Source organism: Myiozetetes cayanensis, unplaced genomic scaffold (genome assembly GCF_022539395.1).
Source record: "Myiozetetes cayanensis isolate MyiCay16 unplaced genomic scaffold, myiCay2020 scf3, whole genome shotgun sequence".
Classification (NCBI taxonomy): Eukaryota; Metazoa; Chordata; class Aves; order Passeriformes; family Tyrannidae; genus Myiozetetes; species Myiozetetes cayanensis.
This window is the reverse complement of record NW_026087521.1, coordinates 33348569-33376504: the sequence shown is the minus strand read 5'-3', so window position 1 is coordinate 33376504 and position 27936 is coordinate 33348569. Positions and strand designations below refer to the sequence as shown.

Sequence of the window (27936 nt, the reverse complement as noted above, 5' to 3'; positions counted from 1 at the left end):
CAGTAAGTGGTTGATGATGTATTTATGCCATTAAATCATTTGCTCATGCATTTTCACAGTTCATATGAAGACAGGTTTGTTCAAGTAACAGATAATTAATATATTGAGCTAAACCCCCACAAACCAGTAAACCAGCTTCAGGAGGAAGAACCATATATTACTTTCCATTACTTTTTTTGGCAAATCAGTAGCATGACTCATAGCATCAAGACACTTTGAGCAAAAAGTTGATGATACTGTACACTACGCTTTGACTTGAAAAATTATTTGCTTCATAATAATGTAATCAGTAATTATGAACTGATTACTTCAAGTTCCTTAGCTACTGCTTAGTTAAAATTGCTTTAGAAAAAGAAATTTTAACAAGATTAAGATTGCTGATATATTCAGCAACACTAAACCCAGCAATGTTTAACATGAACATAAAATATAACAAAACGTTTTCATCCGTGTAAAAGAATGCTGCACATATTTCAATATACAGATTATACTGTTACTACAATTAACTTTCTTTTTCACACTGCTTCAGTATAAAGAAGTTAAAATTATATATTCCAAGTAACATTTGATTTCTTTCAGGATTAAGAACTTCGAAATAACAAAGTATTACAGACATAATATTGGAAAAAATACAATTTATCCACAGAGAGTCCAATTCTTTTAATATTTATTCATGTGTTTTACTGACATTCAGTGAGACTGTGGATGTGAATGAACAAAAGTACAAGCAGGCACTAAAACATTCCAGTTACACATGATTCCAGTATTTTAGAACAAAAAATTAAGAATGCCATGGCTAACCAAGGACAGATGAGTAACAAACTGCTGCACTCCTTTTGCATAGCTAGGTTTTTTGGGAGACAAAGCTTGCAAAGAAAGAAGTTGCTCATATGGGTATAAAAATGTCCGAATTCCCTTTTAATATTTGATTCTCACCAAGAACACTGGCAAGCAGGTCTGGGACATCAAGGCAGTGAATTTCTTCTTCTTTTAACAGTGAAATGCTCAATTATAAATTTTGTTAAGTTTCTACCAAAATATTTTAAAAAAATTAAATGGAAATGTTTTGTATTCTGACCTGGACAGATATGCAGGGAATAAGCATCACAAAAATATCAAATGCTATCACAGGTCAATGTGTTTAGTTTATACCTGTTTCACCATTAATTACAGAAAATTCTAAATATATTTGGTCCAGCTCTTCTTACAGATGTAATGTACCAAAGAGAAGTACTATTGGACACCAGGGAGCACTCATGGCCAGGTTTCCAAAAGGAATGAATGAGTCCTGCAGTATTTGCATGTTCTTCATCTGAAACAAGTAAGTACACTTGTAACATCAAAACAAAGGGATGCTTTCTGAGATTTTGCTTGTTTTCCTCTTCTCTTTTTACCCCCCTACATATTTGGAAGCAGAATCACAGAATCATAGAATCAACCAGGTTGGAAAAGACCTCTGAGATCATCAAATCCAACTCAATCCAATACCACAGCGGTTACTAGACTATGGCACAAAGTGGCACATCCAGTCTCATGTTAAAAACCTCCAGGGACAGAGAATCCACCACCTCCCTAGGCAGCCCATTCCAATGCCTGATTACCTTCTTTGTAAAGATTTCTTCCTAATGTCCAACCTAAACCTCCCCTGGCACAGCTTAAGACCATGCCCTCTTGTCCTACTGCTGGTTGCCTGGGAGAAGAGACCGACCCCCATCTGGCTACAACCTCCTCTCAGGGAGTTGTAGAGAGTGATGAGGTCACCCCTGAGCCTCCTCCAAACTAAACAAACCCAGCTCCCTCAGCCTCTCCTCATAGGGCTTGTGTTCAAGTCCCTCCACCAGCCTCATTGCTTTTCTCTGTCTGGACCTGTTCCAGCACCTCAATATCCTTCCTGAACTGAGGGGCCCAGAACTGGACACAGTACTCCAGGTGTGGCCTCACCAGCGCTGAGTACAGGGGAAGGATCACTTCCCTGCTCCTGCTGGACACACTGTTCCTGATCCAGGCCAGGATGCCATTGGCCTTCTTGGCCACCTGGGCACCCTGCTGGCTCACGTTCAGCTTCCTGTTAATCCAAACTCCCAGGTTCTTTTCTGCCTGGCTACTCTCCAGCTACTCTGTGCCCAGCCTGTAGCACTGCATGGAGAGTATTTCATTCTGCATTTCTGCAACCCAACCCAGTACTGAAAGTACTAACTACTCATGCTGGAAAATACATACAGACTCTTACTAAATTTTTCATCTGAGTTTGATAACTCAGTCATAACTCAGCAGTGGGTATGGTCCCTTTTCAAGATCTAGACCAGTAACTTATTTTTCCAACATTCAGTTACTACTGAAGCATGATGCTATCCAGTCTGACTACCCACAAATTCTCCTCATATAAATTTTTTATATTTTTTTTTAAAATTATACCTGCAAACAATATCCTGAAAAAGTTATTTTAAGAACCCGCTTCTCTTGTGGTGAGCACCAAGATTACAGGGAAATTCTGAAAGTGGTGTACTCCAAAAAAGGAATTTTGACATTCAGTCAGACATGCTGGAGTGCAAAACTTCCATATACAGAGCAGTCAAATGATTACACGTAACATGGCACCAAATATGAAGAGAGCTTAAAAAAATAATAGTTTTCTTTCTCAAGTAGAAGTGAACTAACAGTTTAGATGTGATGGAAAGAGAAATGAATTTCCACTCTGTCCTATGTGCTTTTAGTCCCTATTCTCACACTCACTTAGAAACATCTCATTTAAGACATTCATCATGTTCTGTGATGATCAAAGTCATTCAGCTAGACTCCTAAATAACAGTGGTTGTTAAACGAAATCCAAAACACCTTTTATACAAGGGTGTTATGGAGTTCTGCAAGTCCTCTTGCAGAGAAGACCAAACTGCATTCTGAAAAAAAGGCAATATTCAAAGCAGACAAACGTCAGTTTCATCAACAACACCTTTTCCTTTAGGATTTCCTCAGAAATCCTCCAAGGGGTTCAATTCCCTGCCAGAAGAAATTCAATCCTAAAAGTGACCAAGAAAAGATATATATTTCTTTTATATTTACATCTTATACATATTTACATTTTTTTTTTAATATTACAGTTGTCGAAGGAAAAAAACCTGGATACAGATTTATTATCTGCCTTTAACTGTCCCAACAGTACTTTTTTCCCTTTGAAAAAATTTACAAGTCCTCTTCCGGTCCTCTGAAAGCTAGATACAGTCCACGTTCCGCAGGCCACCATCCCTAGTCAAAGCACCAAATCTAAACAAAAAAACCAGTATATTTTTAGGTGGTTGACTAGATTATAGAATCAATCTTTAATTCATCAGTAGGGTACCCTTTCCCTTGCCATATGCCAAGAGGCATTCGTACCTAACTTTTGTATGTGCAAAGAAGAGAGCATGCTTTGGTCCAAAGTATAGGACTGGGGGTGGGGAACAAAATATAACTAACTCAACTTGAAGTTAACTCTGCTCTACCAGCAATTTACCATGGAGTTTTCAGGAGATGGTTATTTTTATATATTTTATCATCATCACAGAAAAAAAGCAAAGTCAATTTGTATGTGATAAACCCCCCCCTCAGGATTATAAGGAATGTTTGCTTCTTGGCTTTATTTAAGTAATCTGAAAACTGCAAAATCATTCATTCAGATTCATGTAATTCCACAGTTGTTAAAAGTAATGTCTAAAAGCCAGAAGTTAAAAGGTATCACTGGATTGCTGCAACAGTACTATGTTTAAATTCAGGATTGATCTGTCTGTGCAACAAATATTTTTATTAGTTAAACCTAAGTAATATGAAACAAAAATGCCACATAAATGGCTACTTCAGAATGATTTTACAGCAATATTCCAAGGTTTTGAATAATTTTTTTTTTTTTTACATCTCATTTCAATAGTTCAAAATATATTTACAGTTAAAGACATTATAGAATTGTCCCTTAGGTTAAATTCTGGGTCTACAAAATGTACCAAATGAAGCCTGTTTTAGTATCAGCCCCAAAAGGGAAAACAACTGCTTGCCTTTCCAAAATGTGATTGTTCTCAGCCAGCTCTTTAACAACACCTTCCATTTCCTCCTTTAGTTTCTTCATACTGTAGTAATCAAAAGCAAAAGAGAGGTTACAGTTTTTATATGGAGAGTTACCTGCTCTGATCACTCACCACCACGTGCTTTTACATACAAAATAGGGACAGATAACAGTTGGTTATTAACCAAAAGATAAACTAGTGCTGTCCCTTACTCACTTGCAAATCTGTACCACCACTTGTGCAATATAAAATTCTTGATCTTAATACAGCAATCACTAAGTCAACTATTTTGTTTTCTGTTTACCTGCATAGCAGGTATACAGTATTACATCAATGGCATTAAGAAATTCTTACCCAAGGGTCATTTCCACTAATGTGTTTGAGCTTGGATAGACTGTATTTATTGTATGTTTCATCCCACTGGAAGCTGCAAACATTTTCTGTGGCAGTGCATCTTGTAACTGTAACAAATAAACATGGAATTTAAGTTACAATATAAGTTGTTATGTATACCTTGATGCCCACCTTAAAATCCTTCTTTAAATTCTCCATTGCTATGATACCTCATAAAAGCATTACAGTACTAAGGTGGCTAATAGGACTAATCAGTGACTTTGGTGGTGCTACTTAAATGCAAATAAAGAGTAAAATGCTGCTCTTCACCATTCCTTAACTGATTTTAAACTTATCAAGTGCTTTTCTTTCATTTATCTTTCCTCTCTAAAAAATAATTTTACCACATGAAAATACTCTAATTCTCTCAATTTTGAAGTAATTCTGTTAAGCTTGCATCCTGCAGAGTCAACATTCAAATTTTAATAAAACATTTTCTTTCATGTCACCAGCAGCATTAGTTTAATATATATCCTTTAGCATGTATCCCCTAAATCTTAATTATGAAAGTAGTGGTTTTATGCTCCATAAGAGTATTAAGATAATCTCTAGGTTCTCAAATAATGTTATGGTAACAATTGCACAGAACATTTCTCAATGAAACCACATCCACTTGCACACATTTTTTGGGGGAGAAATGCCAACATGACAAAAAAACCCAACATCAAATCACCAAAAAAACCACAAACCCTGCCAAATGCCTCCCCCCCTGCAAATCCAATCCCTCCCCAAACTCCAAAATTGTCATGATTCAAAAAATAACAGCACTCTCTAGTCCACTCTGACATCAGCAATGAAGCTACTACAGACCACATACGGCATCCATGGAGCCATGTATTTTAATACAACTGCATTAATATAATTAATATAATTATATTAATATAATTAATAATTAATTAATTGTAGGAGCCCCTGGTGGTCTAATGGAAAGGCACCGCGCTGTCACCGCGGAGACCCGGGTTCGATTCCCGGTCAGGGCCACTCCCGGGTAGGTGGGGCTCGTTAGCCCTTAAAGGCAACCCACCTACGTCCTAAGGACCTCACTGCCACCGTCCAAGCCCGCTTGGCCCCGGCAGATGAACCTTAGGATTAAAGGGTGGGCTCAGTTCCGTGCACACTGTGTCTCACCTAAAAAATCCAATGCGCAGGCTGGAAGGTGGAAAGACCTTCCCCGGATCTTCGCTCGCGAAGACTGGCCATTATTATTATTATTATATTATAATATAAGACTCACTGTAAACAATACTATTGACATTAAAGTATGTGGAAGTCTTTTATCTATGCAAATACTTCACATAACTTTGAAGCATTCTACCTCATTAATATAGTCCTGGTATTTGGAAACCTCTTCTTCAATACCAAAACATTGGTTGGTGAGGGCCAGTAACTGTTTCCTTGTGTGAAGCATTTTCCTAAAAGAAAAAAAGTTTGCTTTAAAGAACTGCCTATATAAAAGTGGTACAGTGAATATCACCAACTACTAAAGAAATCAATAAATAGCTTGCCTTGTCCAGTCCTCAGCTTTGTCCAAAAATATATCATACTTGCTGACACATTCATCTTTGAAAAGAGCTATGGCTTTCGTAGCATGCAAATACAGCTTCTGCCTGCAACACAGAAACAACCGAAACAGTGTTGTACTGCGTTCAGAACCCGCTCTTCTAACTTACTTTCTGAAATTTGGAAAAGAGGTTTGTGAACTAAAAATCTGTTCAGCCACCTTTTTTCATCCTGTGGTAATGTGTGAGAACTCAACATTCTACAGGAACTGACAGTTTATGTCTCAAAAACATTCCCTAACAGGGAGAAAAATAAAATTATTTGAAGCATTTAGTTGCAATTATTTGTTAAGAACAAATGGTCAAGTGTCTTCTTTGAATCAGTATTTAGCTGAGCTGGTATATTTAAGGAAAAGGGATTCTAAATAGAAAGGACAGAAATCCTCATCATTTCTTATTTGCCTACTGCAGATACTTGGAGTTTCCAGTATATATGAATAATCCTTTGCACAGAGTAACATACATGCAAGAAAAAGAACAGGAGCTTTGTTTCAGTCTAAATTTATGACAAGAGAAAAAAAACAAGCAGAAGAGGACAGGAGAGCAAAACAAAACCCAGTTCTGGCTAGTGCAGCAGACAGTAATCTCAGCATAACTGCCTTGCTATGCCATGCATTGAACCAGTAAGTGAAACTAAGGGATACTGGAACACTACAATCAAACACTTGCTTCTAGTATTTCACTAAGTCTTGCATCATAGCTACTGGTTAATTAAATTCTCGATAGAGTGTTGCAGGACTGTTATCAGGAATGCATACCTATCATTCAACCAGAAAAAAAAATTCAGAGTGAGTGCTGCTCACTTGTTTGCCTAGAGGTAAATATTACAAAGGCCAGCCCCTGCTGCTAATAGCACACAGCCCTTAACAAAAACTACTGCCATTTCTCTCTGAGGTGAATCAAGTAAAATAAGACATACTTAGGATCTCAAATAAACCTGAACAATCTCAAGGAGACACGTGTGGTAGAAAATATACCAGTATTCAAACCCATGAAAATGAAGCCTATTTATTTGAAGTTATTCACATACTAATGCAAGGACATGGTTTGAGTAGAAGAAAAATCTCTCTTCTGTTTCCAGTTATCCAATTTAGCTTTTACTATGGGAAAATCAAGGGCATGCTTGTGAGAAAACAGTGCCCTCTGCATAGCAGCTTTCTATCTGTAGTCATCAGTAAAGCCACACTCATGGTAGCAAGAGCAAGACATTTTAGAGAATTACAGAAGTGGTATCTAAATTCATACAGCACTCAGAAAAGTCTAGGGAACCACTCAACTGATCAGCTGCTAGACGAATAATTTAATTAGTTATACATAAGCATCTAGCACAGTTTGAGATAGAATCATAGAATGGCTTGAGTTGGAAGGGACTATAAAGATCACCTAGTTCCAACGTCCCTGTCATGGAACACTGCCAGGGATGGGACAGCCACAACTTCTCTGGGCAACCTGTCCCAGTGCCTCACCACCCTCACAGTAAAGAATTTTTTCAATATATCTAACCTAAATTTCCCCTCTTTCCATATGAAGCCATTATTCCTGTCCTATCACTACAGTTCCTGATGAAGACTCCCTTTCTGGCTTCCTTGTAGGCCTCCCTTCAGCTACTGGAAGGCTGCCATGAGGTCTCCATGCAACACTCTCTTCTCCAGCAAGGATACCCCTGCCCTGCTTCTGACCATCTGTCCAGAAAGGTGTAGGTTACCCATTTGACTTGTGTCCTACCTGCCAGTCTCAAATACCTTAGGGCAACTTAAATGGCATAGGGAAACTGCATATGAGGAACCAAATCAATCCTGAGACAAGTGCATCAGTGTAGAGTCAGTGGAACCTAATGGGAGCCTAAACATCCAGGTTACACACAGACACTTCATGACGCCACTTCTCAAAAGTGACAATTTTAAATAGGCATGGAAAACTGCATTAAAATTTATTTTGCAAGCTATATTTCCTGGAAGATTAAATCATGCTAGAATTTCATTTAGCTAGTCCCTATATTTTTGGTCTGTAGAAAATTATGTCCACTTTAGTTACAAAGTCATTTCAGTGTTACTGAGGGTTGTTTCATCCCTGAAAAAAAAACAGGAAAAAAAGTGTACTTCCTGTATAACAGTTATGCCCAGATAGTTTTTTTTCCACATTTTCACAGGTATTTCACATTTAGAACCCCTATCAGTGAAGAAACGCCACAGCCAGAAAGCACCTCATTATCACATCCTGTCACCTCAAGCAATCCTAAAGAGGTTATAATTTACAATAAAAATCAGCAGAAGAGGTTATTGGCAAGAACACCTGAAGGACCTGAAAGCAATCATGGTATTTCCCAAAGGTAACTTCAAAACTTACTTGTCAAACTTGTGAATTTGTTCTTCATTATAGGGAAGCCCTAGAATCAGAGCAGATGACAGACATTAGCAGTTTAATTCTGTTAGCTGTATTTATGCCAAAATCAACTAAGTTTACCCATTTCCTATACGGTTTCCTTCTCCTGATAGGTAAAAGTGGTCACTTTTTTTTTTTCTCCTCTCCAGTCTTCCAACTGAAATTTATGCTATTAATAGAGGTGTTTCATTCACATAGGCTTTAAGATGGTATCACACAAAGAAAGACCAGCAGACATATTCACTGTGGCTAACTCTCCATACCTACCACAAACATCCTAGTCAAACAAAGACTGATCTGTCCTTTACCTTACATTTTATGTTAAAAGTGAATCAAATAAGTTACTTACTTCGTTCTGCTTTGTCTTTTTTGAACTGATAATAAATGTCTGTGATGGAAGACAGCAGCGCCTGCAGCCTTTCTGGACTAGAGCGACAAAAGGAAGAAAATGAGATTTTACACATAAACTCAAGTACCTATTAATGAGTTTTATGAACTACAACTCAGTGTAGAATTCGACACATATTAGAATAATAAATATAGGTACTCACTTTCTGTCTTTTGGATGCATGCCTTCCTGATTTGCCCAGCCATCAGCCAGTAAACCACCAGGAGAGAGTTTGGTTTTGATATCTTGAAGACTAGTTTCTATTGTGCCCTGAGAGCTGGAGAGCTATGTAGGAGCAAGAAAGTTCAATCTTACCACTGGGTAAAGTGAAAAATTACTTGAGGATTACTTGAGACTGAACACATTAATACTATTTATGTCAATACCATTTATGTCAATGATCTCCATTAAAGAAATATGTCCAGTTATTTGCCGAGGTTTTTCTAAAAGTAAATATGGTATTAAATATGGTATTACTAAAGAAAGAATCATATTTGATGGTGGCATTTCTGTTAATTTAGTTAAATTTTATTCTCTTTCGACAGTAAGTTTCAACCTTTCATATACCCAATTTACTTTTACACTTGTTCTTTTGGTTTGTTAAGAATTCGTATACTGACTATGCACATAATTCATATCTTTCTTTCTCTGCAGTTCATACAACATTCAAAATAAAAATGCACTAATCATCTTTTGCTTTTACAATGGAGAACTTTATAACTGCTCCCAGGACACCAGTGTGTAAAATTATTTTCAATTTTTCCTTACTTGTCTGGAAACATCATGCACATTTCAAATCAGATTGCTCTGATGTGTCTTTGTGTATGTCACATTTTAGAAAGCCAACGAAGTAGTTAAAAATTTCTTACGGAATGGTAAAATAACAGCAAAGTAAAATATATTTCCAGGTTATAATTCTTTACTTGAGTATTTTAGAAAATAAGACTATATTTTCAGGAAGTTATTTTCACTACACTGAGATAATATAAAAGGCTTTACCCTGTTTTCAGAAAGATATTCACATTAGTATGGACATTTTAACAACTACTGGGCAATCTAGAAATTACACTGAAAATTCAGAGCTGTTTTTCACAGAAACCTGTGTTATCACGTATTTGGCTTTTTCTTTAGAAACACCATTTTCAGAATGACACAGAATCTTTGTACTTACACGCAACAGTTTTGTGTGTATCTCTGAAATTTCATCCACTTCTGATGCTTCCAAGTTGATCTGCATCAAATTCTCATATCTGACCACCAAAAAAAGCATAGTTAGAGAAAACAGAAAAACAGTGAATACACTCAAAATATTTTTTGAATCCAGGCTGTAACAATAACTCCCATTTCTTGTCTATAAAAAACAGTCTCTGTCAAACAAAACCATGAAACTCTGACAATGTTATGTGGCCATTAATAATAGAAATATTTTAGTTTTGAAAAGAAATTCCTTGCATTTTTTTCCTATGTATGAACTGCTAAAAAGAAATTTGCAACTTCCATTCCTGAATTCTTTAGTCTAGTCTCATTACTTGTACTTCACAGGCAGTGGAGGACTATTTTCTTTAATCAAATAATTTTTAAAATATTACCAAACTAAAGTTATTTAAAGTAGTCAATGACACATAAACTAATACTTCTGTTCACCAAAATGCTTTTCTGAGGAAACTTACTGGAAAGGCTGTGCTAGTAAAAGTTTAAAGGATGGGATGGTAAGACCATCTGTTCATACTGATGCTTTCCATATGACCATAGCTTAAGTGCCAACTTATTCAGGACAATATTTTTCCTGTTGAGTCTCAGGTACATTTTATTTTTAAAAATACAGTAACAACCAGTTCAACTGCTTTCAAAAACACACACTTTGCTCAATACTTGTTTACCTTTTCAAATAAAAACTTGGCATTGTCACACTTCAAAGCATAGCCTTGTGGAAAGACTTGAACAAACACTGTGAGGATTCTTTAAAAGTGGAAAAGAATGTGACTCTGAATTGGACATCGAGTGGAATTTGAAGAGGAAACAAAGGTGAGAAGAGAAAAAAAAAAAAGATACTTGGAGGGAGAACTGAACAGTGCAATCTCATCTCCTTCAACCAGGACCTGACTGAAAGAGGTAGGGCAGAGGAGTCTGACCAATGGAAAACATTTGCTTCCTCAACATGAAAGGCAAGAGAAATAAGTGTCTTCTCTCATCTTTTAAAAAATTGGAGGTCTCTTATGCTAAAAGACAATTCTTTAGTTGCCTAGTTATAAATTGTGTCAGTTTTACAGGAAGTGCTCTAAAAATCTTTCTGCTATAGGGACCTGAATGGGTCCATAAGGGCAACAGTGAGATTCTGTGATAAAGACCTCTCCATCTGAATTAACCAAAATAGGTAAAAATAATAGTCAACACTTAAAATAATGACAGATGTAGAATTTCCTGTTCAGTTTATTTCTGGCATGCCTACATGCATGCACCATGATCTAGTGATACCCTAATGCAGCTTTGTTTTTTGGGGGTGTTAATATATATATATATATTTTTTTTAATTGCATGGGGGGTGGGTTTGGTTTTATTTGCAGCTGCTCTATGTTATACTTCAACATTAAAACTTCTTCCATGCAGAAAATGCTACAGTTTTAAAGCTGAAAGGGGCAGTATTTAAAGTCATACACAACCGAACTCCATGACAAAAGCACTAATGAAAGGAAAGGAAAGCTACTCAATTCTTTGTCTGGGCTTTACTATAGCTTCTAGAGTCAACAACAGCAAATGAGTGGAGTCAGAGAAGAAGGGAGAAAAAGGACACACACAATTACTACTTAATAGTAATTATTTGTTCTTACTGGGTTAAGCAGGAAAATTAATACTCTAAGTAAAAGCATATGACTAAATCTGCTTAAGTCATTGCCATCAGAAAATCCATGTTGATTCAAATTTAATTTTTAGATGCAAACCCCCTGCAAATAACCATAACTTGAAATACTACTGTCACTAAAAAGGATAATGAAAAAAATCAATGCATTTGGTGTAGTGTTTCTACTCACATTTTCTCAGCTTTCTCAATGTTTCTCCTGCAGAAATCCAGCCTGATGACAACCTCTGTCTTTTTATGAACCATTTCATTGTAATCATCCTTGATTATTTCACTAAAAAAGTGAAGCATTAGTTCATAACAAAATATTCAACTGCTATCCTACCAATCAGTAATAGAACAATATACTGCAGTAATAACTGCCACTAGGAATTGCTTTCACTTAGAAATGCATTACCATAATCCTCATATAAAGATACCTTGTGCAAGTTGTTCAATTGTCCCTGCATGTTAAACTTAAGGTTAAACTTAAATTATCTACAGAAGAAAGTGAATTTGCAAAGACCTTAACTTTATTTTCAGGAAAAAAATATTTTCGCTTTCCTAATAACTGCAAGAAGGAAAAAATTCAGAAAGCCTATTCATATTCAAGGAGTAAGGAAAAACTTCCAAGATAAAAAGAGATCACAGAATTGTGTTTTGATAATAAAGGCATACCTCAATTAAAAAAAAAAGGTATAATGAAATGCAATCATTTGCTTACATTAGCCATCGTATTCCTTTTCGCATCAACTCCTGGTAAAGTAGCAAAGAACTGGCAACTCTACAGGCATAACATACAATACCTGTCACAGCCTGAAGGAGAAAACAAGCAACATAAGAACTAATCTGGCATTCTCTTAACTATTGCTTCAAGTCAATACATCACAACAAAGCAAAACAGATTGATAAAAGAAAGAGCAATAATGAGGATGGTGATTTAAAATGCGTAACTTGGCCTAAACTTTAGTCAGAAGACAACCAAACACTCATTATGAAGGCAGAGCTAAACATGGTAGTGAGTTTTCCAGTTCAGCAGTTTTACAAAAATGATCAAAAGAATGAAACATGCTCTACTTGTCCCCCACAGATTCTGAAAATTTCTAAGAGGCAGTAGAGATTCCACCCTTATGCAGAGTCCTAGAGACTCCTCTCTATTGAGAGAAAATGACAAGTTATTTTTCTAATGTTAAATTTTGCATCATCACAGCTGATGTTATTAATCTTCTAGCTACTTCAGGACTCCACAGTGTCAGGCTCCTTTCCCCCTAACACTGAATTATGCAATAACAGAGTCGTTGGAATTTAGAAGACTGGACTTTGGGTTTGGTTGTTTGTTGTTTTTTTTTAAATATACAACCATATTTTGTATGCCAAGTAAGGCTTTAATATACTTTTAGACCCTTTGTTAACAAATATATTTCTGTCAATCACAAATCCTCTTTAGCATATTAAAATAGTTTTATTAACATTATTCATCTGAAAATTGAGTAGCTTTCATTTCAGTATCATTATCTGAGTATCAGGTATATAAACTAAAATCATAATTACTCACTTTAGCCATACTGGCATCCCCATCCAAATCATAACGTTGATGTACTTTTGGAAGTAAAACTGAAATATAAAACAAGTATCTGTAATTTTTTATTTTCCATAAGACTTCAAAGTTCAGATTTTCCCTCCCCATCCTATGCACTGTTTTTGTGTATCTACATGGATTTTAATCTAATCTGTTACTGCACTGCCTTTTAATATCGTGTGGTTCTCATGCACACCTTCAAAATCAGCCTTTGTCTTAAATGCTCTAAATAACTTGGTATCTTCAGCAAATTGACCTTCATTTCCTTTTCCAGACTCACTTTTGAAAATGCTGCACAGCACAAATCTCATGCAGGTCTCCACTAGCAATGTCTCTCCGTTGAGAAAGCCAACTGTTTAGTTCTGTTCTTCAGCCCTTTGTTTGCCTGCATGAGAGACCATTCTCTTTTTGTCTCAAGGCTGCTCAGTTTCACTGAGACTCTTCAGGGCAGGACTTCACCAAAGAGCTTTCTTAAACCTCTGGTAGCCTCTGTCAGCTGAATCTCCTTTATTCTCATGCCCATTGACTATCTCAGAAGGCTCTGACAATATAAAGGCCCCGTTGATCCTTCCACAAACAGCTCACCCACCTGCACCCTTCAGCACCTCTGTGTGAGTGCCAGCTGGCCTGAGCAGTCAGTACGTAGGACATATTGACAAAAGCAACACTGATCTCTCAACTGAAGCCACATCCTCCGCCTCATCACATATAAAAAAGGGCTCTGGCATAGGCTCCTCTATAAGCCTCTCGATGCTCAGTGGAAATTCAAAACCTTGATTTCTTTTTTTTTCCCTGTTAGGCCATTATCTTATCTTCTGAGCAAATGTAAATTATTAAAACCTTCTCTGGGAACTGAAAGGTTAACCATAGCCATCACAAATATAAACAAAACTTGATTTTCCACTTAGTGAGTAATGGAACAAAAGAACCATCTTTGAATTACCCTCTATAATGTTGCTTTCTAATTGTTAAGTGTCATGTTTCAAAAAAAATCAGAACTTAATATGCACCACTACATCTTAACACACAAATGCTCAGGTTCAAAGCCCTTGGAACATTACAACCACCTATTGTTTCTGTAGGTGTTTCCAGGTGTTCTGGATACTTAGAAGTTTTGAAAAACATTGGACCACATTCTTAGAACTTCAGGTATCAACAAAGAAAAATTTCAAATGCTATTTCTAAGACATAACAGACATAAACCGATTAAATTAAATAACTCAAACTATCACAAAAGATAGCTATAAGAAAGGGGAAACTGCTTTCATATACCTTCTTCATAGATTAATCCAACAATGTTGACAGGCTCCCTGCTCACAACAAAGATAGGATTCTCCTCAGTTGTTCTGGGGAAGTGCTGTGCCAATCTGCCAGGCTCTAGTATTAAACGCCGACCTTCATATATCAGTTCTTGATTCTGAGATGGAATTTTTGTCTGTTTGTAGACCAATTCATGAAATATAGCAGCTCTATAACACAATATATTCAGCAGTAGTTAGACTCACTATAGTTCAACAAGTCAGATTCTGAGTTTAAATAAAAATTGCTTTTACTTCTGATTAATTAAGAACTGGTTTTACATATAAAGCATTTGACTTGTAACTAGAAAAAAAGCAGCACACTGATTAAGGCTCAAGGTTGCTCTGTTACAAAAATAAATGCTATTTCCTGCAAAATATCAAACTTCCTTTCTACCTCTGATTTTCCACCAAAGCACGTCTGTGTAAACAAACTTGCTCTGGTTTGAAGGTCAGCACAAACAGGCAACAGTAGATGAGGGGAAGGAAGCATACTTAGGTTTTCTCAGGCATACCCTTTTCTTCAAAGGGGACAGATGGTCTCTCCAAAAGAAAGGTCTGGTGTTTTACACGTTAAAAAATTTTAAAAATTAAATTCATCCTGTAAGCTACCAGACAACCAGATTATTTCCTAAAACTGAAATGATAAGGAAGACCAAAGACACTGTGGAATTCTACTTCCAGCAATCAATCGATACAAGGTATAAAAATTTGTAACACTATACATCTCCCCCGGAAAAAAACCCCCACAAAAACCTACCACAGGAAGGACCAATTTGCCTCCTGTGCAGCAGTAGTACACTACCACTTCTTAATACTACAGCTAGGTTATATATAATCATAAAAGTAAATATTAATAATAAAATAAATTTTTAAAATAAAGTAAAAAGAGCAGCTTGAGCTACAAGCAAGATTTCTCCATAAAAATAATATATGTGCTTTCTCAAAATACAAACAACAAAACAGAAAACTTGGAAAAAGCCAAAACTGTATTTATATATTTAATGAAATAACACTATGTGTTTGTTTATTAGAGAATATGATATGGTCTGTATTATCTGTAATAAGGTAGAGAAAAGGTATTTATATTTGCATACTTAAAAGCTTTTAACATCAGCACTTAATGGCCATAAAGTGAACCCCATATAACTAAAGATCCTAAACTGTACCAATTACCATTTCAGAACCCCTGTGAGAGTTTTACATCAGAGATGACGTGTGCCTTTTGTGTTCTTGGGAACAAGATAAGAAAAGCGAGACCTGAACACAGTCTCTAGAAAATTACTTTGTAGACAAGTAATATATACAAATGCGGGATGAACTGGTCTCCATTGTGAAAACAAACACATTGCTAACAGGTCAAGGATTAAGTCTGTGTTCTGTCACTAAGTAAGACCAAGTGTAAGATCAGTTGATTCAATTATTTTTATTTCTGGTCAACACGCTTCTATGGACTGTGACTACACAGAATAATTGCATCCTTTCACTTCTCAGATAAACTGTGAAGGAAAGGCTACTGAATTTGTAACACTGGTGACCTGAGGTCACAGTGCTGTTAGTCTGAATAAGAGTAAAGTAATGAAAATAGAGAGAGAGAACACTTACGTATTATAGTTGTGAATATAAACTTTGTGCAAGGTCATCTGCTGTAACGAAAATATGTGGATTATTATTCGGTGCAGTATGTCACTTGTCTCTGCAAAAAACTGGTCAAATCCCCAGCATTTTTCCTGGTCTGCTTCAAGAATATTCGCAAGGACAGGTGTGAGGAGAACTTGCAGACCCCTAGAGGACACCAGGTAGAGATAAGACAACTTGGATGAACTTGGAACTTTTCACTTTGTAACCAATTGCAATACTTTATTTGACTGGTCTCATGAATGCAAATCTCTTATGCCTGAAGGCCAGTGCCTTTCCCCCCCCCCCGCTACTGAGCAACAAAATGTTCAGCAGTAATGTCCATTGTTTTTCATTACTACACACACTTTATCTCTTTCCTTTTTAAGCTCAACTATCACATGTTTTTTCTTGGTATTTAGCAAATTTCACAGGTAAGTGCAAAAATGACATGCAACTAAACAAGTCTAGATTGCAGAGCCGAGGTCACCTTTTACCACTGCTGTAGCCTTTTACCCAGCTCACCCCACATGTGCACTTACCACAGTGTATCACTTTGAAGGAAGCTACTGCCATTTATGGTTTGCTGGCAGAGCTACTTGTGTGAGCACACTATATTGTTTTCAGTCAAAATCAGCTGGGTTAGTGAAGACTCATTATTTAAATTGTCAACACTAAGAATTCATCCTGATTGAGACAGGGCTAAGTAAGTACTCCACACATGCAGCATGCTGCAAAGAAAAATGAGCAACTATTGCCTTACAGTCGTTCCTATTCTAAGAGAAAGGTCAGTTTAAATTTCTTGCATTTCTACTTTGAGTACCTGAATTCCAAGGAACTTTATTCATCCTACTCCAGTGTTACCATGAACAACTTCCCCTAAGTTCTAACATTATGTACATATCAAATTGAATCCAGAAGTAAAACTGGTAACTTTTTGAAGCAAGCTCCAGCGGCTTACAAGCACACTGACAGCCCCTTTAGAGGTCAGAGGATGCTGTGTTCAAACTCACTTTAGTACTAAACTTATAACAGTAAATGCTGTTTAAATGTTACTTAAAAATATCAGTGTGAACAGATGTTTAATGAAAAAATCTACTTTCTTTTATTATTTCAAGCAATTCAATTATATGGAATAAACAGAGAAAACAACTGAACAGTATCATGAAAAATACATATAAATTACAAGTTCTGTACAATGTAAACTAACGAATTGATAAAAAACAGACTTTGACTCTTACATCCCTTATGGAACTACATATTTGGCTTTCAAAAAAGTTTGTTTCTAGAGTTGGTTCACAGACCAATTTATTTTCCTCCTTACCATGAAAGAGTAGTAACTTTAAAAAATGGAAGAAATCTCAGGAAGATAAAGAGGTAAATGGGTTATGGAAGGTGTTTTAAAAGTCATACTGAAATTAGATCTTCCATGCCTCTTCCTACTGAATATTAAGAACACAATATTATGAAGCAAAAATAGGATGATAAAATTTAAAGATATTAAATGTTAAAATACGCTGATGTGACTTTTTCCTAGCAAAAAGTAAGCCTCTGAACTGTTTTTTTCTTATCATTTCCTTCCTACTGCCTAATCTTTGTCATGTCTGAAGTCACATTCTTGCAAGAAGGGAGGGCCATCAGAGTTATTGATTCTTCATATTCATTCCTGAGGGTGGGGAAAATAGCAATAACATTTCTACTACTCATACCACTTCAGATTCTCAGGTCCCAATTTGTAAATTAGCAATCACAAAACCATTTGAACAGATAGGAAGAAAAAGCACTTGATAACCTATTATCACACTGTACTGATATACCAAAGAGTTTGAAGACAAAAAGTGCATCAGATCCCTGTTCCAAAGACACAATCCTGAGAAAGTAACTCAACAAATGCACTCAAGTAGCATTGAAACATTTTGTGAACAGTTCAAACTTACTTTGAAAGACTACAAGAAACAGGCATCTCCCAACTCCACTCAATTGGTCCATTTTCTGCTTTCTGTATTCCAGAAATAGCCCCTGAAGGTTTTCCAGTGATTATTTTATACCTGCAATACATTACAAAAATAATACAGACTTCAACTACTACCTCTTACACATATACAGGTCTAGTAACTAATCCTCAAGGGCCAGCAATAATATAAATCTAAACAACAGGTTGGCCTAAATTTGTAGATGATGCAGTAACTGAAGTTTTGCTTCCAAGCTGACAGAACGGTGCTGAAAGAGCAAAGAATGCAAAGTTATGCTGGAGAAACAAATTTGTCTACCTCAGGCTTGGGGATGAATTTGGGAGATATTTCCAGCATACTGAAGAAAATTCTAAATTTTTCATAAATGTTAATTAATCAAAGTCAATTTAGCACAACTTAGACATTAACATGACTAAATTCTAGCACATTCCACAGCAAGAGATGAAATTTAGCCACCACAAAGTGGCTTGGGGATAAAGAAACATCTAGAAACCAGGATACAATTCAGCATTGTCTAAATTTGTACTGCACAGGACAGTATTTCTCAAACTTCTCATTAGATGAATCAGGAGCAACAGGCTTTTTACAACAGAACATTTCAGCTGCGCTTTGTCTTTTTGGAGGACAAGGTACATACAAAAGATATGTTCCCTGCTTATGTCTCAAGCAGCAGCAATGACAAGGATAACTGTGGGAAAATCACAAGATGGGAAATTTCTTCAGCTAAGAAAACTGGAGTCAGCTTTACAAGGAATACTAGAACAGAGATCTTATTGGTGTGTTAGAGCTCCCAAGTACCACCTTGCTTTATTTTTCAAATGCAACACACAGAACAACAAAATAGAACTAGACTAAGATGAAATAGGAATCAAATACAGTCATCGTGCCATAGACACAACTTCTGTTTCTCATTCAGGAGCTATCCCTGTTATCTTCAGCCACAGTCCACAACTGTACTACTCAAATGTTAGTCTCATGGGTAGTGCATGCATTTCAAGACTACCTGGGAAGACAATCATTTAAACAACAACAAAAATTTGCAGCACTGAAAGCCAATTTCCAAATACCATAATTTTGCCCAAATATCCAAGTTATAGACATCATATACATGTTGCATTATATATGCAACAGACCAGCCTAGTGCCAGGCTAAAGGAAAGATGTATGGAAAAACATCTGTCTTTTGGGGGAGCTCTGATACTTAATTCAGGTCTTAAGTTGCCACACAGTAAAATCCTTGTTGAAGCAGAACGTTCGTACTGATTCTGGCTGGGATGGAGTTAATTTTCTTCACAGCAGTGTATGGTACTGTGTTTTGGCTTTGTGACCAAAACAGCGTTATTAACACAGCCATGTTTTTAGTCATTGCTGAGCAGTGTTTACACAGTGCCAAGGCCTCTTCTACTTTTCTACTGCCTCACCAGCAAGCAGACTGGGGGTAGGCAAGAAGCTGGAAGGGGACACAGGAGAACAGCTGAGTCCAAGGGATATTCCATACCATATTGCTCTGCAACAGAAGCTGACACCAGGGGGTGGAATTTGCCAGGGTAGCATTTGTTCAGGGACTGACTGGGCATCAGTTGGCTGCTTGTGAGGAACTGGGGTTTTTTTGCATTACTTGTTTTTCTTGGTTTTATTTTCCTTTGGGTTTAAGGGGCAAGGGTTGCTGTGGTGTTTTTTTACTTATTAAACTGTCTTTAACTCAACCCACTAGTTTTTGCACTTCTACCTTTCCAATTCTCTTCCCCATTCCACTACAGAGGAGTGACCGAACAGCTGTGTGGTGCTCAGCTACCTACTGGGGCTATATCACAAATTTAAAGAAAATTAAAACAGTGAAAATAATTAAGAAAAAATGAATACTATATGTGTGTAGGATTTATTGCTAAAAAGCATTTCACAGACTGATTTAATTTACCAACAGATAAAATTCTCCTTCTAAATTACCTACATCACTTCCTTGTTTCTACGAGGTCCTTCAAAAGGTCGGAAAGGTAAACTCCCTGTTGCAGCATGGTAAAAGGTCACCCCTATGCTCCACAGGTCAACTGTTGCTCCATACTTTTTCTGGTGCTCTTTTCTCAAGACTGCTCGCTCATACATATCAGGATGCTAAAGACAAAAGAAAAAAAAAAATAAAAAAGAAGTTAGAACTGCTTTATGAACAGTATCAAGAAGAAACTCCCAATCTATCTTTTCACAGCAGGATAATCTGTCATTCTAAACTTTCAGATCTTTAATCAAAAAGCAAAGTTAGCATGCATCACAGAATTTGCTTAAGCTATTCTGAGAGATTATCACTAGAGCGTTCTAGGTATGACAGTCACTTTTATTCAAAAGTTTGCAAACAATATTTTAAAGTTCAGCTAAACAGTGACTACTAGTATAAAACAGCACTAAAAAGAGGAGAAAGTCAGTGTTCCTCTAAATGATATTGGAACAACCGAAATCAAACTGAAAAAAGATCCATAGCAGAGGAGACTTTCCGTTACAATGCATATGTGGGAAAATATGGCAGGAAGAAAACACGGTCTAAGGTACTTACACTTCTCTGCCTGCCCCTCTTTGGTTAACTAAGGCATCAAGTGAATCTTCACTACGCCTAACATCACCCAAGTACTAGAACCACAAACTAAAAAATATCTACAGAGATAAAGGCAAATACGCTCATAACTAGAATATTGTTGTTCCTCCTTTCACACAAAGCAACAGTTGAAGTTGGACCTGGAAATTATTTCAAGGCAAACATATTCAGAGTAGTAGAAGATGGCATGACTCAAGGTGAAGAAGTCCAGCAGAAAGTTATAGAAAAAAATTATAATACAAAGGTTTAAACACTAATTCCCAACAGTGTGACCTTCACTTTTCAACTCTAATCACAAAGGGCCCCAGACTTCAAACATTTCTTCAAGAGAAAATGAAATCATATGGCTTACTAAATACTCTTCTGTGCCATAGAGAGAAACAAATTGTTCATCATCTTCAAGTTCTCTTGCAGCTCCAAAGTCTGTAAGTTTATAAACAGACTGACCATCTTCACCTATAACACGCATTATATTGCCTGGTTTGATGTCACGGTGCACTATTCCATTCTCACGGAGATGATTCATTCCAGCCACTTCAATTAAAAAAAAATACAGAGTTCATGTACACATTTTGAGACTGACTGTGCAAACACTGAACTGTAACTGATGCTAGGAAGACACACAAGTTCTCTTTGGGAAATAGAAATGAGAAGGGACACTCAATTAACAAAAAGACCGTGACTAGAGATTGCTTTTTTTTTTCCCCTTCAAACATCTAAATTACAGTATTTCTTGCTCTCAGTAATATCTTTCCCATAAAGTAATAGAGGAAGGTTTTGTAAGAGGTAAACACAGGTAAACTAAATTATATTTTTAATTTACTCTTCTGAAATTAATTATCACTAGAAGTCAGTTCAAAGTGTGAAAAATAATCTTGAAACAAAGAAAGAAAAAAGAATTATATTAATGCTTTAAACAGAAATGGCTTCTTAATGCAGCTACCTATACAACATAGACAAAAATAAAAGATGTGATTCCATATGACCATATTAATTTGTTCAATTAGTTGACAGTTTCGTAAATTTGTCTCTTGCTGTTTCAAAAAACAAGTATGAGTTTGTTTCAGTCAAAAAATTAGGCTAAAGAGCAAAGTGTACATACCCACATCTCTCAAAACAATCAAGAACTCAGACTCTGGCAAACCAAAGGCATTAGATGGTTCCTCTAAAACTGTGTACAAACTCCCACATGGACAAAATTCCATAACTAGTACTTTGTGTCTAGTCGTTGTCTGGAAAAAAATTAAAAAAATATTAAGTCTCTGACTACTGCGACACCAACATTAGAAATTACATATAACCACAAGATTTTACTTTCAAAAAAGAAAATAAAGTCTGTAGCTATATCATAAATCTCATTCTGGTGATCATCCTCAAAAGAAGTGCAGGTGGATTTTTATATTGTTTCATGTGTTCCACCTTGGAGAGGGGAAAAAACTAAGAAAGTCTCAAGTTCTAGGACTTAGCAGGTTGACAGCAGTACTGATAGGTGGACAAATGAAAAACTACACACCAGAAAAGCTGAGAGAACCATTTGTCCTTCTTTACTCTTTACTACTCTCAGCATCTCAGTTTCAGGTCAGCTACTGCAATTTATACTATTATACAGTTTTACACGTCCTATGCCATTGTTCTAGTTGGTTGCAAAGCAAAAGCGTAAAATTGCCAAGATTACTGAAACACCTTTAAGTATCACTATGTATCAAATATTCATAGGTTTATATAGTTTAAAAATCCTAATTCAAGATAAAGCTTAGGACAGTGGCTTCTCGAGATGAAGAATCATAACCTGTACGTAAACACTGAAGGTGTTTTGCCAACGGAAAGCAAGTGTATTTTTTGCAACAGCAACAACAGCAAAAAACAAAGAAAAGAAGAAAATAGTGGTGGTTGGGTTGGAGTACTTAAATCGTCATGTGTGTTACCATTCTTTAAAAATTTAGCTATTTGCCCTACAGTTAAGGGTAAAACAAAGAGTTACCGCAGTTATTTCCATGCACCTCAGATCACAACCACAACAGTTCATTACCTCTTCTTCGATGGCAAATAATTTAACGATGTTCTTATGATTTAGTTTCTTCAGTACTTCAAACTCTCGCATCTGAACATCCACAGGACGAAGGAAACTTATACTGTTAAATACTTTGACAGCATATAAATCCCCAGTTTTCTGTTCAAAACAAACAAACAACTCATCAAACAGAAGCAAAAGATTGTAAATGTACACATAGACATTATCCAAGCGCTTTGAGATCTGTTGTGCATATGAGCATAACCAGATTAGAAATATTTCAAAATATTATTTTGTTTGAAGGTGAAAATTAAGATTCTACTAAAAAAATTACATATACATTGGTTTAGTTTAACATAGACTAGAAGCAAACTGACTAGCAGAATGGAAACTCATTAGCTCAAAAAATCTAAGTGCTTTTAAAAAAAGAACAGTTAGCATAAGAAAGGCTATGCATTTCAGAATTACCCATAAAATTACCCGAAAAATATTTTTTCAGCAAGAGGTAAGTTATTTGGACAAATCAATAAGAGGCAAGCACATACTACAGTTGAGGATGATGGCTTGCTTAAGTTGAGAGACAACTTCCAGTAGCTGAATGTTGTTCTCTTTTCCTTTACTGTTCTGTTTATACTGATAAACTAGTATTTTGCTTCTTCAAAATAGGCAGTTTCAAGCACTACGTACCACTCAAGCAAAATCGAGAAGCAGTTCGAACCCACATAATAATATGAAGAATTAGTAACAGTAGTATTTAGGACAAGGATAAATAATTCAATATTAAAAACAAATCCTCAGAAATGATGACAGAACTCTAATTCAATAGATGAATATTAAAAATTAAAAACTGTGTATGAATAATTAGACAGATAGATCTGCTTTAGGACTAAATCTTAAACTTTTTTGTTGATTTTATGAAGCTACTCACACACAAAATAAAAAATCAAAGTTTACATGTTACTTAGGTTAGTAATTCCTCACAAACCTTCTGTCGCCCTCGGAAAACATTTGCAGTAGCTCCCTGTCCTAGAACGTCAGACAACAGCCAGAGGTAATTTGAAGTGCTCTGCATCTCTGCTCTTTGATTAGACAGTTTTCTTTTTCACCTTAAAAACAAAGCATTCAATATACTGAATTACAATTTAGCAAAATACATGAAAGGGACTTATTTTAATCAGAAGGAAAAATAAAAACCCAGTCCCCAACCACAACTGCAAAGACACGCAGAATTAAGAACAACCAAGTAAAGGAGTAAGAGGTGAAACGTGGCAACAAAACCAAGCCCAACAATCCAAACTAATGCCATAGATGCAACACCTCGCTGCATTTAAGATCTGTACTCCCCCAACTTTGTTTGAAAAAATCAACTGGAAAAGTGAAAGCTTTATAATCCCTTTACTCTTGTATACAGTAAAGTTTAAATTATAAAAGTAACAAAAACTACAGAAAACGGTAAAAAAAAAGTGCACAAGGTGTTCTAAAGATAATCAAGACCTGTAATTGAATTCCATTATTCTGTCCATATGCCAAAGAATGGATATAGCAGATATGTATAGAGATCTTTTAAATCCCTTTGGCTCTGGAAGTTGCATTTCAGTACAACTGTAAAGGAACTTGACTAACTACTCACAAATAGCTATTTTAACATGAGCTAGATAAAAGTCACAATTGACACAAATATTTTCAGCTACTTGCTAGAATCACCAGTTACTACTGCAAATAATTAAGGAACAATTTTCTCGTTTCTAAAATTTCACATTAGACAGTCACATCATTTCTAGACAGACAGCCTAGTTTCCCTAACCTTTCCTGAAATGTAAACTGTCAGATACTCAAGTCTTCACAGATTCAAAAGAAAGAGGAAAAAACACTTCCATTAAATTAAAATTACTGAAACAAAACAAAACATTAGAACTGCCAGATTTTCCCACTTGTCATAACAGCAGGAGATGCAGGTGAATACCCTTACCTTTTTCGTTTAATTAAAGCACTGATTTTGCCATTAAATCTATCATATGGCTCTAAAATCAAAGATGCAGCTTCCCAAATCTAAAGAATCTCATGAGCAAAATGGCAACTGGACCAGGGAATGGTCGGTCCTACAGCAGTAGTCTTTCCTCAGCTTGGCCAGGGACACTGCCTGTGCCTGTGTTAATGGACAGGAAACTGCTACTGATAATCAAACAAAGAAGCCTTTCCCGTAACTACTGAGGAAGAGCTACGACAATTTCCTGTGCAGGTTTCTTACCGGAAGGCGGCTGGCACTTTCTGAGAGCTCCCTGGTGCATAAGGTGACAGCGCCAGAAGCCTCACAGTGTGCACCGCAGCAGTGCGGAGAAAGCCGCACAGGAGCCACCACAGCACCGCTGGCCCATCCTGCTCCAGCAGGTGGCTGGAGCACCCACCTCTGCACCGTTCCTGATCCCACCCACGCTGCGCTGTATATTCCCATGACTTTGAACACATTTCTCCACTCGTACCAACTGCAGATTTCATACTTTCATTTAGCTATTTGCCCATGGGAGATGCAAAGCTTCTTCCAAAGCAGTCGCAGGATATCCAGGCAATGACCTGCCCTACAGAATGCAATAACACCATGCAAAGCCCTGACATTACTCTAAAATAAATCCAGTCATGCAGCAACACCACATGTAAAATCTAGATAAAGTTCTCAATGCCTCTAGAAGGGATGAAAGGTTTCATGTCAAATCTGAACCAGAAAACCTCCACACCACCCCCACACCCCAAACCCTTACAATTCCTGGTTAACTCTGGCAAGACAATTTGTAATAATAGAATAAGATAACTTCTCCCAGCTGGCAATTACTGTAGATGCCAAAGAACTATCTATGATGCAGACATAAAAAGTAAGGAAGAGGTGATGCAAAGAAATAACGCATAGCCTGCTCTGTAAACAATTTGTAAAATCTTCAAATTAAAAAGAAAATCTTCATAATTAAAACCCTGCTTGAAACAAGCCAGTTTGCACTTTACCAGTAAACCTGTATTTTGTCATCTACTTCAAAGCAACATGCATTAGACTCATACCAAGACAGAGAAACATAACTAATCCTTTCTAAACAGACAAGGTGTGGAGAATTTTTTCACCAATGTCTATTCAAATACAAAAAAAATGTAGCAGCCTATTAGGAGACTGAGTTATTAAGTTTCCCACAGTGATAAAAATGAGGTAGCTTACGCACTAGATCTCTTTACCTTCTTACTAATTAAATTTGCATGAAGGTCAATGTGTGAAAAAAAAAACCAAACAAAAAGACAAGTCTGCAACAGATGAGCCTCAATAACTTTCAGTGGATATTAAGAAAAACCCAAACCAGCAAGGTTTTAATGGATTCTCAAGGTCTAGGCTTTTTCACTCTTAAAACTACAGATATAAATATGCCAATATTAATCCCAGGGTACATATATAGCAGCAAAACAAAATCAGTGTTGTATTTGTCTTGTCAAAATAGTATTTTTATATTAATAACAAAGTCTACATTCTTTTTGGCAGAGTCTTCACTTTTAAGGCATGAAGTCTCATTCAGATTTAATCTTGAAATTATAATAATTTGATTGAATAACTTTCCTAATGTTAGATTAATGTTAAATCTTAATGTTAAATCCTCCTTCGATTTAATAGCTTTCTGTTCTCTGACAGATTCATAACTGATCTTTGCTAAACACCTTAGCATGGCAACTTTTTTCTTTATATCTTCCTAGAGCTTCTTACTAAAAAAAAAATTAGCTCTAACTGTATGATTGGTCCTGTCATGAGACTTAATGCTGAGCTTTCCATTTCTTCACATCTCACTTATGGTCATTAACTCTGTGATTAGATGAGTCAAAAGTTCCTCATATATATCTAAAGAAGTCTCTCCTTCCAGAAGTTTGATTTAATGTCCCCCATGACTCACTAGCATTTCAAGGGCTTAGGGACTGCTTTTGGGGTGTTTTTTATTGAATATTTTTCTGCTTCTGGTCATGCTACTACTTTTTAACTTATCAGCAGAGGGGACTGGAATAGAAAACATCTGAATTGCTTATGTGTGTGTTTTTTTTTAAGTCCAGAAGCAGGAGTACTGACTTCTTGTGATTAATAAGAAAAAGTTTGCTGTACCTCAGGCACACCCAGGATAAGCATACAAAGCAGGTACAGTTCCCCTGTTAACAGCTGCAACATACAAGTTTCACCAGCAAGCAGAGACAGATGATGAAGTTAAGGTGAAGGCTCTTTCTGTTTACAGACAAGACCTTATATGTCACCAAAGCCAAGAGACAAGGTGCTGAGGTTCCAAATAAATGTTATGTTAGCATTTACGGTCTGGTAACTATGAAGATTTTATACTTCCCTGCATGCCCTCTCTTAAGGCCTAGAAAAGAATCTTCTTCCCCTGAAGCTCCTGCTTTCTTCAGCTATAACCTCCTCAGGGGAGTTTCCAGTGCAACAGCTGGTATCTAAATCATGGAAATACCCTGCCTTCGGCCACACAACGTGCTGCTTGAATCCGTACGAAGCAGCGCATTCTTCCAAAGGCACATAAAACCAACGGCAAGCCTGGCTCCAGTGGTGCTCATCCCTGCTTTTGGCCATTTCCCGTCCGTAACGGGGGAAGAGCACTCGGCCTGTCTGGGACTGCGGCTCCTGGAAAGCCACGGAGGGCCACGAGCTCGGCCCGACTGACCCACCAGCCCCTCTCCCAGGGCCGTGGGGTACGACGGGCACGGCACTGGGGCTCACCCCCAGGGCTGGAAGTCCTTCCCAGGGTAAAACTTCAACAACTCCTACAGCCACAAAGACGACGCCACTTCCCGAAGCACATCCACGGGGATGAGAACCACCGACCCCGGGGCAAGGGCCGAGCCCTGGGCACGCCGACAGGCCGGCCGCGCCTCGTCCCTCCCGGGCTGCAGGGCCGGGCCCGCCGCTGCCGCCCGTGACCCGTTCCGGGAGCCGCCAGCCCCCGGCGAGGCCCCGCCGCCGCCCCGGGAAACCGAAACCACCGCGCTCGGCGGCGGCCGCGTCCCCTCCGTAACACCGCGGCGGCGGCGAGAGCAAGCGGCTGGCTCAGCCCACCTCTGCTCGGCGCTCCACGGACACGGACACCGCCATCCCACCTGACCTGACCCGACCCGCCCTGCCCTGCCCTGCCCTGCCCTGCCCGCCGGCCCTACGCACCAGCCGCTTCCCGCCGGCCTGCCCAGCGCCCCGGCCGCTTCCGGCTTCCTGCCGGCGCGGGGGGCGGAGCGGCGGAGGCACCGCCCGGGCGGCACAGACACCGC

General features: G+C 37.4%; 1 protein-coding gene across 3 annotated transcripts; it reads right to left on the bottom strand.

The window, feature by feature from the left end:
* Nucleotides 1-2: 2 nt before the first annotated feature.
* TBK1 (TANK binding kinase 1) lies at nucleotides 3-27936 on the bottom strand. Of its 3 annotated transcripts, none has more exons than XM_050325353.1 (21): nucleotides 27833-27936; nucleotides 23639-23759; nucleotides 22672-22812; nucleotides 21745-21874; nucleotides 20995-21176; nucleotides 20010-20170; nucleotides 18024-18134; nucleotides 16075-16254; nucleotides 14444-14640; nucleotides 13148-13206; nucleotides 12317-12408; nucleotides 11786-11887; nucleotides 9928-10006; nucleotides 8920-9041; nucleotides 8718-8794; nucleotides 8333-8372; nucleotides 5933-6034; nucleotides 5743-5839; nucleotides 4389-4495; nucleotides 4026-4097; nucleotides 3-3261 (listed from the first exon to the last, which is right to left on the bottom strand). In XM_050325353.1, exons 2-21 carry the CDS (start codon nucleotides 23723-23725, stop codon nucleotides 3210-3212), a joined length of 2190 nt encoding a protein of 729 aa, XP_050181310.1. In that variant the 5' UTR covers nucleotides 23726-23759; nucleotides 27833-27936; the 3' UTR covers nucleotides 3-3209. The 3 variants fall into 3 exon arrangements, with proteins under 3 accessions (XP_050181310.1, XP_050181312.1, XP_050181311.1); XM_050325355.1 differs by lacking the exon at nucleotides 27833-27936 and adding an exon at nucleotides 24902-24923; XM_050325354.1 differs by lacking the exon at nucleotides 27833-27936 and adding an exon at nucleotides 24623-24787.